This window comes from Mercurialis annua, linkage group LG8 (assembly GCF_937616625.2).
Source record: "Mercurialis annua linkage group LG8, ddMerAnnu1.2, whole genome shotgun sequence".
NCBI lineage: Eukaryota > Viridiplantae > Streptophyta > Magnoliopsida > Malpighiales > Euphorbiaceae > Mercurialis > Mercurialis annua.
The window spans coordinates 5,743,373-5,761,128 of record NC_065577.1 but is presented as its reverse complement, the minus strand read 5'-3'; the positions used below and the strand labels follow the sequence as shown (position 1 = coordinate 5,761,128).

The 17,756-nt window shown below is 35.6% G+C and overlaps 1 protein-coding gene across 1 annotated transcript; it reads left to right on the top strand.

The window, feature by feature from the left end:
• The first annotated feature begins 16,920 nt into the window (after positions 1-16,920).
• LOC126660976 (uncharacterized) lies at positions 16,921-17,756 on the top strand. Its single transcript, XM_050354708.2, has 2 exons — positions 16,921-17,022; positions 17,113-17,756. The coding sequence occupies exon 2, from the start codon at positions 17,147-17,149 to the stop codon at positions 17,609-17,611; it is 465 nt and encodes a 154-aa protein (XP_050210665.1). The 5' UTR covers positions 16,921-17,022; positions 17,113-17,146; the 3' UTR covers positions 17,612-17,756.

Below are 17,756 nucleotides of genomic sequence, written 5' to 3'. Positions count from 1 at the left end.
GTCGAACAAATCATCGATTCTAGGTAACGGATACTTATTCTTGATCGTCACCTTGTTCAGCTGTCGATAATCGATACATAATCGAAGCGATCCATCCTTCTTTTTCACGAATAGCACTGGTGCACCCCACGGGGATACACTTGGTCTAATAAAACAACGATCAAATAACTCTTCCAGCTGATCCTTAAGTTCTTTGAGCTCTGCTGGCGCCATTCGATAAGGTGGTATCGATATCGGCTTCGTGCCGGGAGCCAATTCGATAGAAAATTCAATTTCGCGATCTGGGGGTAATCCAGGTAATTCCTCTGGAAAAACGTCTGGATATTCCGACACAACTGGCACGTCACTTAAATTTACACTATTCTTCTCCACGTCTCGTACTATCGCTAAGAATCCTTGACATCCTTTCTTCAACATACGACAAGCTTTAACAGCTGAGATAATACTCGTAGGAGATTCCGTCTTATCGCCCTGAATTGAAACCGCTTCAATTCCAGGCGTGTTAAACGTTACCTTCTTCTTCCGGCAATCCACATTAGCGTAGTGCTGAGCTAGCCAATCCATTCCTAGTATGACGTCAAAAGCTAAAACCTCAAGTAAAATCAAGTCAACTAACAAATCTCGTCCTTGAACTTTCACAGGACAGGACGGATAAACGATACTAACTTCCACACTTTCGCCAACTGGGGTAGCTACGGATAAAGGGTTCCTAAGGTACGCTGGTTGCACTCCTAACTTACTAGCAAAACTAGGCGAAACAAACGAATGCGTAGCGCCCGGATCAAATAAAATTAATGCGTCTTGAGAAGCGATAGGAAAGGTACCTTGCACCACTGCATTGGAAGCCTGAGCCTCCTGAGGATTCAGTGCAAAGACCCTGGCTTGACTTCCGCCAGCCTGCGAAGTCTGACCAGTACCGCGTCCTCCGCCATTTCTGCCTCCTCGATTTGCGTAACCACGGCCTCTCTGGCCAGTGAAGGTACTCCCTGTCTGATCATATCCTGACGCTGCCTGATGTGCAGTCCTCTGCTGCTGATACGAAGGTTGTACTACTGTAGTCATCGAACCCTGAGGCATCTGCCTCGGACAATCTCTAGCAAAATGGCCCCGTTGACCACAGTTAAAACATGCTCCATTAGCAGTGTAACACGCGCCATAATGCCTCCTATTACAGTTCAGACATAAAGGAACTCCGCCTCCCATGTCACTCATCGATCTGGCACTAAATCCGGTGCCTGAAGTACTGACTCTAGTTCCATACCGAGCTCTCTTATTTTTCTGTTGACGTGATGGGGGTCGAGAATAACTCCTAGCATATGATTGGGTAGGTGCGCTCTGTACGCTGCGAAACGTATTATCTCTCACAGGTGCAACATTGGAAGGGTCAGGAATTCTTCCAAAACGGATCAGAGAAACTTCCATTTGCCTAGCACTATCAATCAGTTGCACTAGGGTTCTTCCGATATCAGACGTCAGACTCACAAATTCAGCTCCTAGACCCTCTACAAATCTCGAGTTCACTCTAACAGGGTCTGTAGTCAGGTCTGGTGCAAACCTACTCACTCTGGTAAACTCCGTTACATACTCTTGCACCGACCGATTGCCTCTACTCAGGGTCAACCACTGACTACGATAGCTCTCCGTCACTGCATAGGGTAAAAAGTATTCCCTAAAGTGGTTTGCAAATTCAGCCCAGGTCATAGTGTCCATGGTTGGCTGAATATGCTGCTGAAACCAATCTTTCGCAGGTCCTTTCAATGACATTTCCACCATAATGATGGTCTGTCTCTCATTAGCTTGCAGGCGTCGAGCATTACGTTCTACTTCTTCAAGGAAATCGAGAGCATCGCCTGTACTGTCAAACTTAGTTGGCTTAAGACGCATATAAGCCAAGACGATATCTCGGTCAGTGAAAGCCACATTACGTAACTGTTGCTGCTGTAGTTGCTCACGATGCATATTCTGCACCTCAGCCTGATTAGCTTGCATAGCCGCAATTCCAGTAAGAAATTGGTTCAGATCAAAACCCACAACATTAGGTTGCTGGGCTTGCGCTTGCACTCCAGGTGTCTGCGCCTGGGCCTCATGGCCTCTACCATCACCAGCCGCTTCAGGTGGTAAGTTAAGCCCACCCTGAACAGAAGACTCATCTTGAGCTTCTGGATGGACGTCATGCGCCCCTTCTATAACATTTCGTGCTGCAGCGGCAGCTCGCTCTACTTCTTGTCTTTGGTCAGACATCCTGACCAAGACAAACAGCATTACTTAGCCACACAATCACATATTATCGCAAACACATGCCGTATAAACGCGCATCTCATCACAAGCGAACACACACGTAAGACAGACTCACATCCTAGAGGGAAAGCTGAAAGTTTGAAAATCAAATGAATACGTAACAAAGACAAGACTCGAGTCCTATGTGCTGCAGTAGAATCCTATGAAAATCAATCACTCTTCTGACACAAGCAATGGTAACTGGACCATGCTCTGATACCAACTTTGTCACGACCCAATCTCAGGGCCGAGACCGGCGCTAGGGAATGGGAGTGGTTGCTCCGAAACCCGTAGCAAGCCTAAAAACGTAAAATAATTTTTCGCGAAATGTAAACGTCATGCATGACATACATAAACACGTGTCATGCAGAAACACACATGCCAGGCACACATATCCTCTGGCAATCACAAATATCACAACGCAGCAGGCGTAATATATATATATACTTTAAAACGTTAAAGTAATATTTACAGAAGACTATACATACACGCTGACTGGCAAAATACTTATCTACTGCAGCTCTAAGAGTAAAGTACTGTTTCTTTACATACTCAAAAATACAGACTTCTGGGAGTAGGATAGAAGTCTGTTGCTTCAAAGCGTCTTTATCCTGAAAGGAAATCTGTGAGGGGTCAGTATATTGGGATATACTGAGTGAGTTCATACATTTACTAATAAGTATTCAAATAAAATATAAAATCGTAATCAATCATATGCAGCCAAGTACAGGATCCGATTGAAACCTTAATCCTCAAACATACTAATAATCAATCGTTCAACCCAATCATAAATATCAATCGCGAGTCCAACTCGCTGGTGGCCCAGCCACTAGATACGGGGACTTCCAGGCTACACCGTAGCCGAGTTCACTCTGCGTATCTAAATCATATACCCAATCGTATATTTCATATTCATCATCAGCTCCCAGCTGAGGCATATCAAAACTGGTGATCACACAGTCCTATTGTCGCCCAATAGGTAGCACGTTCCATCGGATCAATACTGGTTTCAAATCCAGCATATGCAATTCGTATAAAAGTTTCACATATAAAACATGCGATTCAATTAGTAAGCAATATAAAATAATTGCTTAAATAAATACTTTAAAAGCAAATCATATAAACTCACAGAAAACGCTTATCCAAAAATACGTCGGGGCTTTAGAACGTCAAGCTTCCCGAACTACTGGTCCAGCTGCTTCTTGCCTCGCCGGATCTAAAACAGATTTTAAAATATTTGACTTGTATTAGAATCCTATTCTAAGATTGACTCTAGACTCGATACTCGACACACTTAACTTTCATTAACCGTCGTGCTTCTCACGTGATTATCCCAATAAACGGTATCAAACTCGTTTATGGATAAAATATCACTTCTAGTTCAATTCTCGTTTAACCTCGTTAGGTTAACGTCTCAAATTAATCGATAATTAATCGAATATTAATAAATCTCAAGTCTCGATATGCGCGTACATCAAATTTCTCGAAACTAGGTCGATCGGCGAGTTTACGGTGCGGGCGAGTCGCCGACTCATGCGGGCTGCGGACGCACGCCCCGTATATGCGGGCGCGTCGCCCGCCTATGCGGACGCACGCCTCGCGTATGCGGGCGCGTCGCCCGTCTATGCGGGCGCATCGCCCGCATAGTATGCGGGCGCATCGCCCAGCATATGCGGGCGCATCGCCCAGCATATGCGGGCGCATCGCCCGCCTATGCGGGCGCATCGCCCGCCTATGCGGGCGCATCGCCCGCCTATGCGGGCGCATCGCCCGCCTATGCGGGCGCATCGCCCGCCTATGCGGGCGCATCGCCCGCCTATGCGGGCGCGCCGCACACCTCGCCCCGGAAACCAATTTTTCGGCTTTTCCGACGTGCTTTCGATCCAAAAACGCTCAAACACACCCCAAACGCTTAATCTAACTCCAAAACACTATAATTCAATCCTAATATCGATTAAAACGATATATTCGTTTTGTGGCCTAAAACTTTAAATCGATATAACTCAAAATATAATCAACGAAACGGTAAAACGTCAAGCTTACCGTGATTACCCGTCGAAATACGATCGTTTGGAGTTATAGAACGTCGGAAACGGACGAAAAACGGAATCGAGCGTCGGAACCGTATAGAACGATCGAGAGAATGAAAGAAAGAAAAAGAAGATGAAATGAAGGATCTGTATCCTTCCTTCTGAAGGTTATCTTATATATAACCTGGCTAAAATACACTTTGGTCCTTGAAACTTTTCAAAAGTTTCAATTTAGTCCATAACCTATCCGCGTCCAAATTTTAAACGATCTCCGATCGACTCGAAACTTTTACCACAAATACTATAAACTATTTCGCGGACTTTGGCGAAATAAAATCCATTACGGGATTTATAATTTATTTTATATTAATTTTCGAAGTTATATCCTTAAATCACGTAAATCCACTTAATAAAAATTATTCTAAATTCCCGATATAATTAAATTAAATTCTCCTTAATTTAATTTATCGGAAATCCCGACACGTGGCACGACTTAATTACCTTAAAATATTTTGGGGTATTACAGAACCTCAATGAAAACTTGAACTTCAAATCAAGTTATCACCCATATCAAAACCAATGGGACGTCAATTCCAATTTTGGCAATGAACCACAACAATCACATGGTTTTCAACAAGATGAAATGTTTGATGAATCTAGCAAAATCGACAAGATCATGGAGTTGTTAGATAGAATGGAGGTACATCATGAAATTCAATCTACACATCTTCATAACCTAGAGATACAAGTTGCTCGGTTAGCTAGTGATTTGCAAGGGACAAACCAAGAAGGATTACTAGCCGCTATTAAAGCTACTCCAACACAACATGCTATGGCCATAGAGTTGAAAGATGATGGTGCTTTAGTAAAACATCCTCACACAATGGTTCACATAGAGATCGAAAGAGAAAAGTGTGAGGATGTTGAACTTGAAGCTCCAATTTCCAAGCCACTTACTTGTCCCAAGAGCGTAAATGATGAAAGTGAGGAGAAATTTGGTATTACGGTACTCTACGAGGAATTCAACAAATCCTTTGATTATAAAGATCCATTCTTAGAGGGGTTTGATTCCGAGTATGACGGAAATAATACCAAGTATATGAAGATGCTTAATACTCCTCATGTTCATTATTTTAGAGTAAAAGCATACTTCATATCACATGAGCTTTATTTGAATGAGCCAACAAGGAAAAGGAGGGAGAAGATGCTACCAAGACGGCTCCCGCATGTTAGGTTGTATTTTTAACAACCTTACGCGAAGAGTCTAGCTTTGGACTCCAACTAAAGCGCGCTCGGGAGGCAATCCCGAGAGGTTCAATTTCTTACTTTTGCTTCTTTACTTTTTGATTTATAGATTTTGATTTTATGTTTGAGTATTTTAGTTTGTTTTTTTTATGTTCAAGTTAATGTCGGGTATGTTTTGTTTGTGGTGTGTAGGAATTTCGGTGAACGGAAAAATTTTCTGCTTCAATTAAGCCTGAGGGCTCGATCGAGCCCTCCCTCACTTATGAGGGGCTCGATCGAGCCCCATGAACAAATTGAAACAGAAATTTTTTTCAAAGAGGGGCTCGATCGAGCCATGCTTACAAGGGAGAGTTTGAATTGTTTTAATTGTTTCAAAGGGGGAGCACATAAATTGGTGAAGTGGCATCATCTCTACACTTCTTCTTCTTCAAGTCAAATTCCGGCCACCACCCTACACCATCTCCGGAACCCCCGGCATTTGACTAGCGAGATTTGCATTTTCTAACTCTATCTCATACAATTTCATGTTTTATTTTATTTCTTGCTTAGAGACTAAGCTAGAAATAGTGTGAGGAGGGTTGTGAAATTGTATCTCGCTTTGCCTTTATGTTTTTGTCGCTTTATTTTATGTTTGTGTTGTTTGTGTTTAGATTGTTGTAGGTTGTTTTTACGTGTTTATGCTTTTATGTCGTTTTTTTATGTTGTGTTGTGTCGCCTCAAACCAAAAATTCGAGCTCCAAACTTGTTGAATGCTTTTGTACGAATTTTGGTTCAATGGTTTTTTATTAGAGTAGGATGCCTTGTTAGGTAGTTTTTGTTGTCTCTCTTTGATCACTAAATCTTTGGCTTGTAGTGTGATAAGCTTGATTAGTGATTTTAGCATTTTTGAAATTTTGTCATTAAATGTACTCCCCGGTTAATGAAAATGTTGAATGTTTGCATCTTTTATCAACAATTAAAAGTGTATGCTTGCCTAATGAAAGTCAATTTGTGTAACTTGTTTTGATGATATTAGGGTGTTACCATTTGTTAAATTTTGACCAACTCTAGCACGATTATAGAACATGAGGCGGATGCATGATATGTGTTTCAAATTGTCAAATTTGTGTTAATTTCAAAAATTTGTGGACATAATTGGCATGTTTTTCATAGGAACTAAATAACTATATGCATGACACTTCTTTGATTGATATATTTGAGCCTATTGTTTTTGTGTATAAGTGTCGGAATTCCTAGAACTTGCTCGGTGTCCGTTTGAGATTATATGGTTGAGTGTTGACAACTTAGATGACTATGGCATTAGGATCACACAATTCAAAAGACAACTTAAAAGCCTACCCCTTTTCCATTAGCTAGCACAATTTTGAGCCTAAACCTCTTCTTGACTAACCACACAACTACACATTTAACCTTTCAACAATTTACCTCTCTAAACACCCGGATTTAACTTGAATAACTTAGGATTAAGAAAAATATGATACTAGCTCGATGTATTAGAAAGAAAAGTGAACAAGTGCTCAAAATATAAGTTAATGCCTTGAAGAAAAAGAAAGAAAAACAAAAGAAAGAAAGAATAAAGAAAGTTGAAAAATAAAAAAAGAAAATGAAAAGAAAAAAAAAAGGAAGATAAAGGCATATGGAAAAAGGAAGTGGTTCACTTATAAAAAGTTCCGAGTGTAGATCATTGTTAGTGATTGAAGCATTTTTGTTGTTCAAGTTGAATCTTAGCAAAGTATCTAAATTACCTACCCAAACCCTTGACCAAGTTACAACCCTTCAAAAGTCCATATGATGAGTAGTCAATTACCGAACTAAGTAGTGGAGACCGGACTAAGAGCAAGGCTATGGTGAATTCCCGTATGTTTTTGTGCTTAATTTTCATACCCGAAACACTTGAGCGTTAGAGTGAAACCTTGTGAGAAAATGGTTGTCTAATGCCTATGAATGATATGCCATGCTTGCCGTGTTTTGAGTTAACCAAATGTTTGCATGTCCCGCCTATGATTGCAATGTTTGATTGTTTTGAGTAGCGCTTTATTGACACGGTTGTAGCCTCAATATCATAGGAACACGTCGCTATAATTGAATACATCATTTGTTTGCATGCCTTTTAGTTGTTGCATTGGATGTTTTGCTTTCACGTTTTCATCGGTCGGGAGTATGGTTGTGACATTTGTTCAAGTCGTTAAGGTCGCTAATTTTGTAGCATTAGTAAGATTCATTTCTTGCTTGGGGACAAGCAAGGATTTAGTGTGAGGAGGTTTGATAGGAGTAAAATACTCATATGTATTGAGTTGTTTTCCGCATGATATTGCTATGTTTCACCGTGCTTTTTGGTTGTTTTGTATACCTTATTGCGCGTGTGTGTGTTATAGGGAAAATGGAGCAAAACGGAGTCCTTTTGGCCTAAAAGATGGAAGAATCAACGAATCTAAGAAAGGGCGAAGTCTTTGAACAAAAAGATGCCGAAAGCACATTTGAGAATCTGACCTCTCTGCACTAATTGAAGATTTTGGATTAGTTCGAGGCTTCTAAAGAGTTTGTGTTCTTCACAAGAAATGAAGTAGACATCCTAAGCTTTCCAGGGGTTCAAGAACCAACTCATTTGGACGTTTATACACCAAGTTATGAAGGTTCGAAGTCAGCAATTGTGCAGCAGAAAATCAGCAGAGCTCGATCGAGCTCCCCACTTATGGGGAGGGCTCGATCGAGCCCTTAGGCAAAAAACGAGCAGGGAACTTGTGAAGAATAAAGGGCTCGATCGAGCCCTTCCTCATAAGTGAAGGGCTCGATCGAGCCTTAGTGAAAAATGTGGCTGGGAGCTGAAATTGAAAAGAAACAAGACTTGGGACCACTTCCTCTTTTGGCTAGACACAACTTATACATGGTTGTCTTTATTTCCTCCTTTGTATTGCCTATATAAGGCACCTTATCTCCAAATTAGGTATAGATTTTTATAGAACATTTCACCTACTTTTTAGTTTCCTTTCTTAGTTAGGAGTAGATTAATTTTAGGGCTTTGTGCCTCCATCTTTTCCACCATTGTTGTGGTGTTGGAGCTTTACTTATTGTAAGAACAAGATTTATCTTTGAATGCAAGTGCTTAATTCCAATCTTATTCTTCTAAGTAAGTATTTCTTATCTTTTATTTCTCTTTATTTAATAGTTAATGTGATGTTTGACATGATTGGCTAAACCCCCATGTTTGGGGGTTGATATGATGGTTGAATAATTGCTAGATTGGGTTAGGGTTTGGCTTGTGTGTTCTAATTAATTGCTTAATGCCTATTCTAGATTGATCACCTAGTATTTGTTGCTAGATTAATTTCCACCTTGAGAGAGGGTTTATTAATTGGAATTAATTAATTAGATGCTTAATTAGTAACACCATGAGAGTGGGTTAGTAATTAGGTGGCCTATGAGTTGTGCTTAATTGCTAATTGCCTCTAATTTTGATTAGTGCTACGAGAGTAGGTTAAGCTTAATTAGTTGTGGTTTTGTAACTCTTTGAGGCTCGAGAGAGCGGGAGTTGCGATTTAGAAAAAGCTCGGTTCGCGTTTAGAAGCCATAGTCCGACCCCTTGATAGTAATTGGTTCATCGTAGAATCAACCCTCAAGCTCGTTATCCATAGTTTATCTTAATCATTCAATCACTTGCTTATTGCTTTTTGCTAGTTAAATTATTTAGTAATTGTGTTTGCTTTAGTTAATGTTTTAATTGTTCGAATTCCAAATCAATTATTGTTGTGTGCTAACCGAATTGAGACTTATAATCGATTCATTCTCATCAAATCCATTGTCCTTGTGGGATTCGACCTCGGTCTTACCGAGTATTACTAGTTGCGACACCGTACACTTGCGGTTTCGCCAACAATAGGTGAAGATAATTGCTTGGGATTTTGATATAACAATCACAACCAAAGAAATTCCAACAAATTCATAAAAATAAGTTGCTTTCCACCATAGCATGATACCCAACTTCAATACAGTACAATCAGTGAATCTACCCAACTATATATAACCTGAACGTTTTACGGATCCATTTTTTGTTCTTCTTCAAACTTATACAGCCACTACATCTAAACCATATTTGACCTGACACATTCCTTTTTAACGGACTCATTCTTTGTTCTTCTTCAACCTGCAATACCAGATCTGTGACTTCATCATATCTAAAATCATGATGCAACCTTCAGTTCCACCGCCTCCTCCGCCTGATGTTCCACTCCCACCGTCAAGCCTCTGCCACCTAATTGGCTCCCTTACCACCGCCTTTCTTCTAACTCTTGATATTCAACCACCACCTGATCTTCAGCCGGAAATAAAATTGGCGCCTTCGTATTTCTGTTTCTATTGACAGACCGCACCGTTCATGGAGTAACAGTTCGTCAGTGGTCGGTGGAGTATAAACAAAAGTTGTGAGAGGTTGTCGGAGCAGAGGACGTGGGCGGCAACAGTGATAAAACTTGAACGTTGGTTTTGGCTTGACTTTTAGTGTAGCAGGGGTAAAAAAGAATTAAAAATATATTGAGGTATAAGTGAAAAGTTAGAAAACCAATTGAGAGATTTTTGCACATAATTTTTTCTTGAGTCACTAATGTATAGTTTTAGGAAAAATGAGATATAGGGCGTAATTTCCTCGATAACAAACTCTAACAACGGCCTTCTAACAACTTTTGCAACTTTTATATAAAATTTATCTTATATGGTTAAATTTTAAAGTTAAATTTTTAAGTGTTAGAATTTAGTGGTTAGAATTAGGGGTTAAAGTTTTAGGGGTTAGAAAAAAAATAACCGCCTCCTAACAACTTTTGCAATTTATATATAAAATTTATCTAATATGGTTAAATTTTTAAGTGTTAGAATTTAGTGATTAGAATTAGGGGTTAAAATTTTAGGAGTTAGAACTAGGGGTTAAAGTTTTAAGAATTAAAATATATAATATAATAATTAAATATTAATGATTGGTTTTCCAATCATTAACTAATGATTTATTCTAAAATTATTAGTTAATGATTGGAAAACCAACCAATTTCTTTTTTTATTTAAGGTTGCTAGCCAAATGATTTGACTAGTAGCCTTAAACCTTTCTTAATTACCACATGCATGGTGATTAAGAGCTGCTCACCAAGTCATTTGGCGAGCAGCAATAAATTTTGTACCTGATTTGGCGAGCAGGTATAAATACGAAACTAAGTGGGAATTAACGAAAAATACAACACAAAATGAAAAATACTCTGATTATAAGGAACAATCTGAGAATTAATCCATGCCTCGTTCATGAGGTGAGGTGAACGTTATAATGGTGTATGTGTTCCTAATATGTCGATTTGGCTATTAAGGTCGATGCATGGAAAGCCGATTGTGCTATGAGATGCGAAATGCTTTTCGGGGCTGTTTTCCTACTTGGCATTTTATTTTATTTTTAAAATGTTTCACTATACTTTTTTTTATTAAGTCTATCATTTTTTAACATATTTTGTTCCGTTCCAAATTGGCAAATTGCTTTAACATATGTAAAGATATAGTTAGTTATATAGATCTTTCCACATCAATAGCTACTTGGCAACTAGTCTTAACTATAAAATTAAAGTTGGTTACTACCTAGTCCAAGTCCATGTATATGCATTATTTTAAAAAAAAATCTTGCTGCCCATCTTATTATTTAATTAATTAACTCTTTAATACTGATTAAAAGACCATGTTAGTTCATCTGTTATTTAGTTTATTATGAATAATAACTTTCATTATTAAACTTGATCATTCAAGTTAATAAACATATCACCTGCATAAAAAAAATTCGGTAGTAAATTTTAAAAATTAGACTATGTTCTTTTTCCTTCGTTTTATTTCCTCCTTTTCTTACTACCAAACACAAAACATTACTGATTAGTTAGACTTTCTTCTTTTCCTTCGTTTTTTTTTCCTCTATAAAATCTTCTTCTGTATTGTGTTATTTTAGAGTTAATTGCAAATTAACCCATAAATTTTTAGTGTGATTTGCAATTACAACTACAACACGAACTTGGAAACTTGACAATATCAATTACCAATTTTCACATGTTTTGGTAAATCAGAACACCAAGATAAGCTAATGTGGACATTATAATATACAGTCTCGTCAGCATATTTTTTGTTGCATGATTGGTCGGTGTTCTGATTTGCCAAAACATAAAATATTACTATTGCCAAGTTTTAAAGTTTATATTGTAATTGAAAATTACGCTAAAGTTCGTGATTTAATTTACAACTAATCCTTTATTTTAAATCATTGGCCTAATGGTGCCAAAAAAACTAAACATTTTCAAATTTTTAGAAATATATCCAAAATTTTCAAAAGTTGTAAATCTATCCAAATTTAATAAATTCGTTGTAAATCTATCCATCTGACAAAATTGATTTAATTTCATCTACAATAACAATTAAACATGTGAAGTTTTTTCAAAATTGAACTGAAAAATAATATTCAATTGGGATGGCACATCATTCAGATAAATCAATTTTGAAAAATATCAAACCGATTTTAAAAAGTTAGATAAATGTCCAACGAACTAGTTAAATTGTGATAGATTTACACTTTTTGAAAAATTTGAATATATTTCCAAAAATTCAAAAAGATTTGACTTCTTATTACCAATAGGCGTCAATTATTTATATAGTTGTGTAATTTTGATATGCATTTTATTTATAATTTTTTGGTAATGGAAGATGATGTGTCTTCATGGAGAGTTTTTTAAAAGTTACATTTTAAAAAAAAGACGGATAATTTGTTAAGTTCTTTGATCTAATTAATTTAAGAGAAAATTACACTGAAATTTTTGATGTAAACCATAATTAACAGTTTGATATCTCTTGTTTTAAAATCCTATTTAATGGTCTCTCACTTTCAATTCCGTTAATTATTAGGCCCTCCCGGTTAATTTTGACACTTACTTCCAAACAATTTAGAACTCCACTATTAATTTCGTGAAAAATTTGGTCCCTCGTTTTAATTTTTCTAAACGATTTGTTACCTCACTTTTAAACGATTTGGTATCTCTGTTTCAATTCTGTTTAATAATTTGATCCCACAAATTAATAAAAGGGTCTCTCAGTTAATAAAATTAAATTTGAAAAACTATTAAGTAGATTTTTGAAATAAAAAATATCGAATTATTAATTATGGTATATTTCAGAAAACTCAAAACATAATTTATTTTTAATTTAATTATGAATTAAAAAAGTTTATATTATGTATTTAATTTATTGGTTCAATTTAGAAGCCGCATTTTGCATTGCCAGACAATCGTCAGAGGAAGGAGTCATATACCTAAAGTTGACATCAACCCAATATATTATGATGTTGTTGGTAATGAAAAGAAGGGGCGTGCATACAGACAAGGCTCTCAGGCATTAATCTTTTAAATTTAATGATAAAAAAATTCAAATCTTTATAATTTATTGTAGTTTAAACAAAATTTTTTAATTTTTACAATAATAGTTAAATTGTATTTTTTTATTATAATAATAACTAAATTGCACTTTTTATATGAAATTTTTTTGAGTTTTTTTTATCACTTTTTCTAATTTTTAGTATATTATTATATATCGAAAAATAATAATAGTCTAATATTTTAATTAAAAACAACAAGTTTGGCCACTAATTTGACTATTATATATTACAACAAAAAATACAATTTAGTTATTATTATAAAAATTTAAAAGTTTAATTTAAATTGTAAAAAGTCGTAAAAATTTGAAGTTTTTTTATTATTAAGTCTATTTTTTATCTTTGACATTTGCCATTTACGTCTACTCCGTCCAATCTTTTGACTGTAGATCATGTGAAAAAATGATATGGAGTCCTTATCATAGAAGAAACGAGCTATGATGGAAAAGATTAAATCTTTAAAGAAACAACACGTCTTTGTCTGAGAGCTATGACAATAAAATGGAACTTTTTTTTTTGAAAAGGAACAAGTTATGATTGAAATGATGAAATTATTACAACATATTAACAAGACTAGTGTTTGTGGGTTTAGAATACGACTCTGTCGGATTACCTTTTTTTTTATCTTTGTATTCTACAACTTTCGTACTTAAACTATTTTAGACATTATAAGCACTATTATATACAACTATATTTACAAATTAATGGATAACTAGTATTAAATTCAGAACAAATTACTATGAGACTTCCCATATTTTTCATAATTCATATTTTAGTCCCTTTTATTTGAAAATCAAATAATATGTTTCCTCACTTTTATTTTTGTCAACAGTTTAGTCCCTTCGTCCATTTTTGGTGTTAGTCAACGGAGTCAAAGGGTTTAGGGATAAATTAATTTTTAAACATGAGGGACGAAATCGTTGACACAGAAGTGAAGGATGAAATCGTGATAGAAACAAAAGTCGGGGATCATATAGTTTTGTTGACTCGGTTGACAAACACTAAAAATGGACGGAAAGACTAAATCATTGTCAAAATAAATGTGAGGGACCATTTCGTTTGATCTTCAAACAAAAGGTACTAAAGTATGAATTATGACAAATGTAAGGAGCCTCATAATAATTTGCTCTTAAATTTATATGCTTTTCTTTTGATATTCATTATTACAGTAATAATTTCAATAAATTAGATACAAGAATGTAATTCTATCATAAATTGTGTCACAAATCTGTGACGAATTATCTTTGTCGCAAACGCAAATCCGTCACAAATTTGTCAAAAAGTTGTGAAAGTTTGTGACGGATTTGTTCATCACAAAATGAATTTCGTCACAAATCCATCATAAATTTATGACGGATTACCTTCGTCACAAATTTGCGACGGCCAACTTAAAATCCCCACAAATCCGTTATATGACGGATTAGTGACGGAAAAATCCATTACAAATTTTTGACAGATTTTTCACAATTTATCATTACCAATAATGTTTGTGATGGTAGTTTCCGTCACCAATTCGTCACAAATTTTTGACAGACTTTTTTCTGTCACAGATCGTTTACGATCTCGAAATTTAATCCGTCTGAAATCTCAGATTTGTGACGGATTTTTAATCACAAAAACATTTGTTTTTAGTAGTGACATGCAACTTTCCGAGCATAGAACTATTAGGTTAAACTTTTCAAGTCACTTAATTATCTACTTATCATAGTTTGGTCATTGTTGTGTATAATTACTAATGTTATGTTTTTCAGTTCAAACAAAAAAACACACATTATATTTTTCAGTTCAAATCAAAATTTCTACGTGGCATCCAAGTGTTGTGTCATTTTCTTTTTACATACATAATGCAATACTGGCACTAGCAAAATCAATAAATACATGCTCACACACATTTGTATTGTTTGGGAGAGTGGTTGGCGATGGCGACGATGTTTGAGAGGGGCCGAAGTTATTTTACATAATGATTTATTATCATTGTTTAACTTGCTCATTCAACATGTAGGACAACTAGATAGAATTTGGTGGGATTCTAACTCTAATCCAGCCTAACACCCTTCCCAAATATAACAGCAGATTTGTTTAGGTTAATGGCCGGGCCTGAGGCTCTACAATACATATTCAGGATATCTCTAACTTCGCGCTCTCCAATATCAGCCCTAGCAAATAAAAGACTATCATCCATGAAAAATAAATGTGAAATAGAGAACTCATCTCCAAACCAGCCTCAACTGCATTGTTTATCAGGCTAGAAAGGCCTTAAGCAAAAACCAAGCATAGAATCCTCTTTAGGGGATATCATTTCCCCTAATATTTCCAATTAATTAATAAAGAAAATTGGACAGAGTTAACACAATTCATCATCTCCTTGACCCAATCACATCTAAAGCCTAGTTTGCGTAACATAACTTCTGTAAAGCAGAATTTCACCCTGTCATAAGCCTTAGACATATCAAGTTTTATAGCAATGGAACCATTTTTATTCCGACGACGGATCTAAAATTACGGATTGAATTTTATTTTGGAATAAAAATTATGTCTTGAAATAAATTAAAATAAAGTAAACTAATTATAACTCGAGATTAATGATAATTATTAAATTAATTATAATTAGTAAATTAAAAAAATAATTTGTAAATATATAAATTTATAATATTGGATTTGATTTTTATTTGTAAATTAAATACAAGGGTTTAAATATAGTATAAATTAAATATAAGAATTTTACTATATTACTTTATTTTAAAGTTAATATATCATATATATTTATCAATATTCTCAATAACGGAGAGTGTGACATACTCTCCAAATTCCATTTCTAAAAGGATAATAACAACAAAATTAAAGTTTAAAAGACCCGTAAATATCAAATTGAAGTAGAGAGATCTATTAAGAAAAAGTTAAGAGTAAAGGAATCTGAAAATGGATTTGGCCTTAAATTTATTTTTATCTTTTATATGTTGTATATTTTTATTATTTTATCGCTCATGTACATGTACATAATTAATTTTAGGATTAGTAAATGGTTAGTCTCATTCGGTTGATTAATCTAAATGTCAATTAGGACTAATTTACATGTAATTAGAGGTTATATAAGTCATTTAAGATGGTAAATCTAAAGTTGACTCTCACATAAACTACACTGAAAAGGTCAAACCTTTCACAAAAATTTCACAAAATTCTTGACTTTCAATTTTGTCGATTTTGGCCAAAAACTGATTATTTAGTTTCACAAAAGTTCTGACCTTTCAATTTTGTCGATTTTGGCCAAAAATGGATTTTTTGGTTTCACAAAAGTCCTGACTTTTTAATATATGCGCATGCCACGTAGGAGCCACATAGGCAAATTGAAATCAAATTGAGAGTTGGCCACAATTGAAACCAAATAATCTGTTTTTAGCCAAAATCGACAAAATTAAAAGGTCAGGACTTGTGTGAAACTTTTATAAAAAATTTGGCCTTTTTACAACATTTGGCCATTAAAAAATAACAATAACTTTTATTAAATCAACCTTAGGCAATACGACTGATATATGATTAGGGATATTATATTGTTTTGCAATTGTATGTATAACATTATTTACCGCTTTTTTATTAAATACAATTAAGCGAATAAATATGATATATTGTGACAATAGTAAAATATAAAAATTTACACAAAAATTATCCGGACTTAACTATCCGGACTTAAATCTCTGGTTGGCGTGGTTATTAGTATTGCATGATAGAATCCGGCCACCTCTCGAGTTTAGAAAAACATATTCCTATCCCTATTTTATCGGTCGGATAATCCTAATATAGTGTAGTCTCATTTTTTAATTAATAACAGTGTCATAGTTGCTGAATGCGACTCTCTCCCCGTCGTTGACAATATCATTGTATGTTTAGTATAACCAATTTCATAATTACTTACCGCGTCCACCAAATATATACTCATTATAATAGAAACAAATTGCACAGTCCATCATTTTTGTACAAAAAACTGGTTCTATAAATTCTCTTAACATGTTTCATCGTTAATCACACAAGCAAACATTTTTTACGGTAATTTTGATTATCTTTGTTTCTCTTCGTTTATGATATTCAACTTATGAACTATTAGTTGACATATTTGCATTCTTTAAATCATTGCAGGTAATTTCATATACAATCTCAAACTTTCTTGCTTATGGCTGATCCAATTACTGCTGCTGTTGTCGGTTCTGTAGTAGCCGGTGTTTTTACTTTAACCGCCGCAGCAGTTGCCGGATCAGTCGCAACGGCAGGCTTGGGATACCAAATTTGGAAAGATAGACACAGCAAAAGTACGAGGAAAAGAGAGTGCAGAAAGAATCTGGAGAAAAACTACAAGCTGCTCGACATGAACTTACAAAAACTCGCAGGACTGGCCATTGATATGGAGAAGGCAGTCGTTATGAAAGCGGGGAGTAAGGATACGAGCAGTTTCAAGATTTGGAAAACCCGCGCGGAGGAGATTCGGGTGGAAGCGAAAGGTTTGTTTGCCGAATATGAAGGCGTTAGCAAATGCAGGAAGAAGAAAATCAAATATTTTTTCAGCCTAAAGATGGAGGAAAAGTGTGCGGAAATCACCAAACTTGTGGAGGAGGCTCAATTTATGATTTTGCATTTCTAATATTGGCACCATATGTATAAGAAATAAATGTATTCTCGGCCGGTTTATGTCGTTGCTCGTGTTGTTACCACCGTGTTGCTCCTTCTACGGTGTCTTCAATGGCGGAACTAGAAATAAAATATAAAAGATAAAATGTTCATATCTA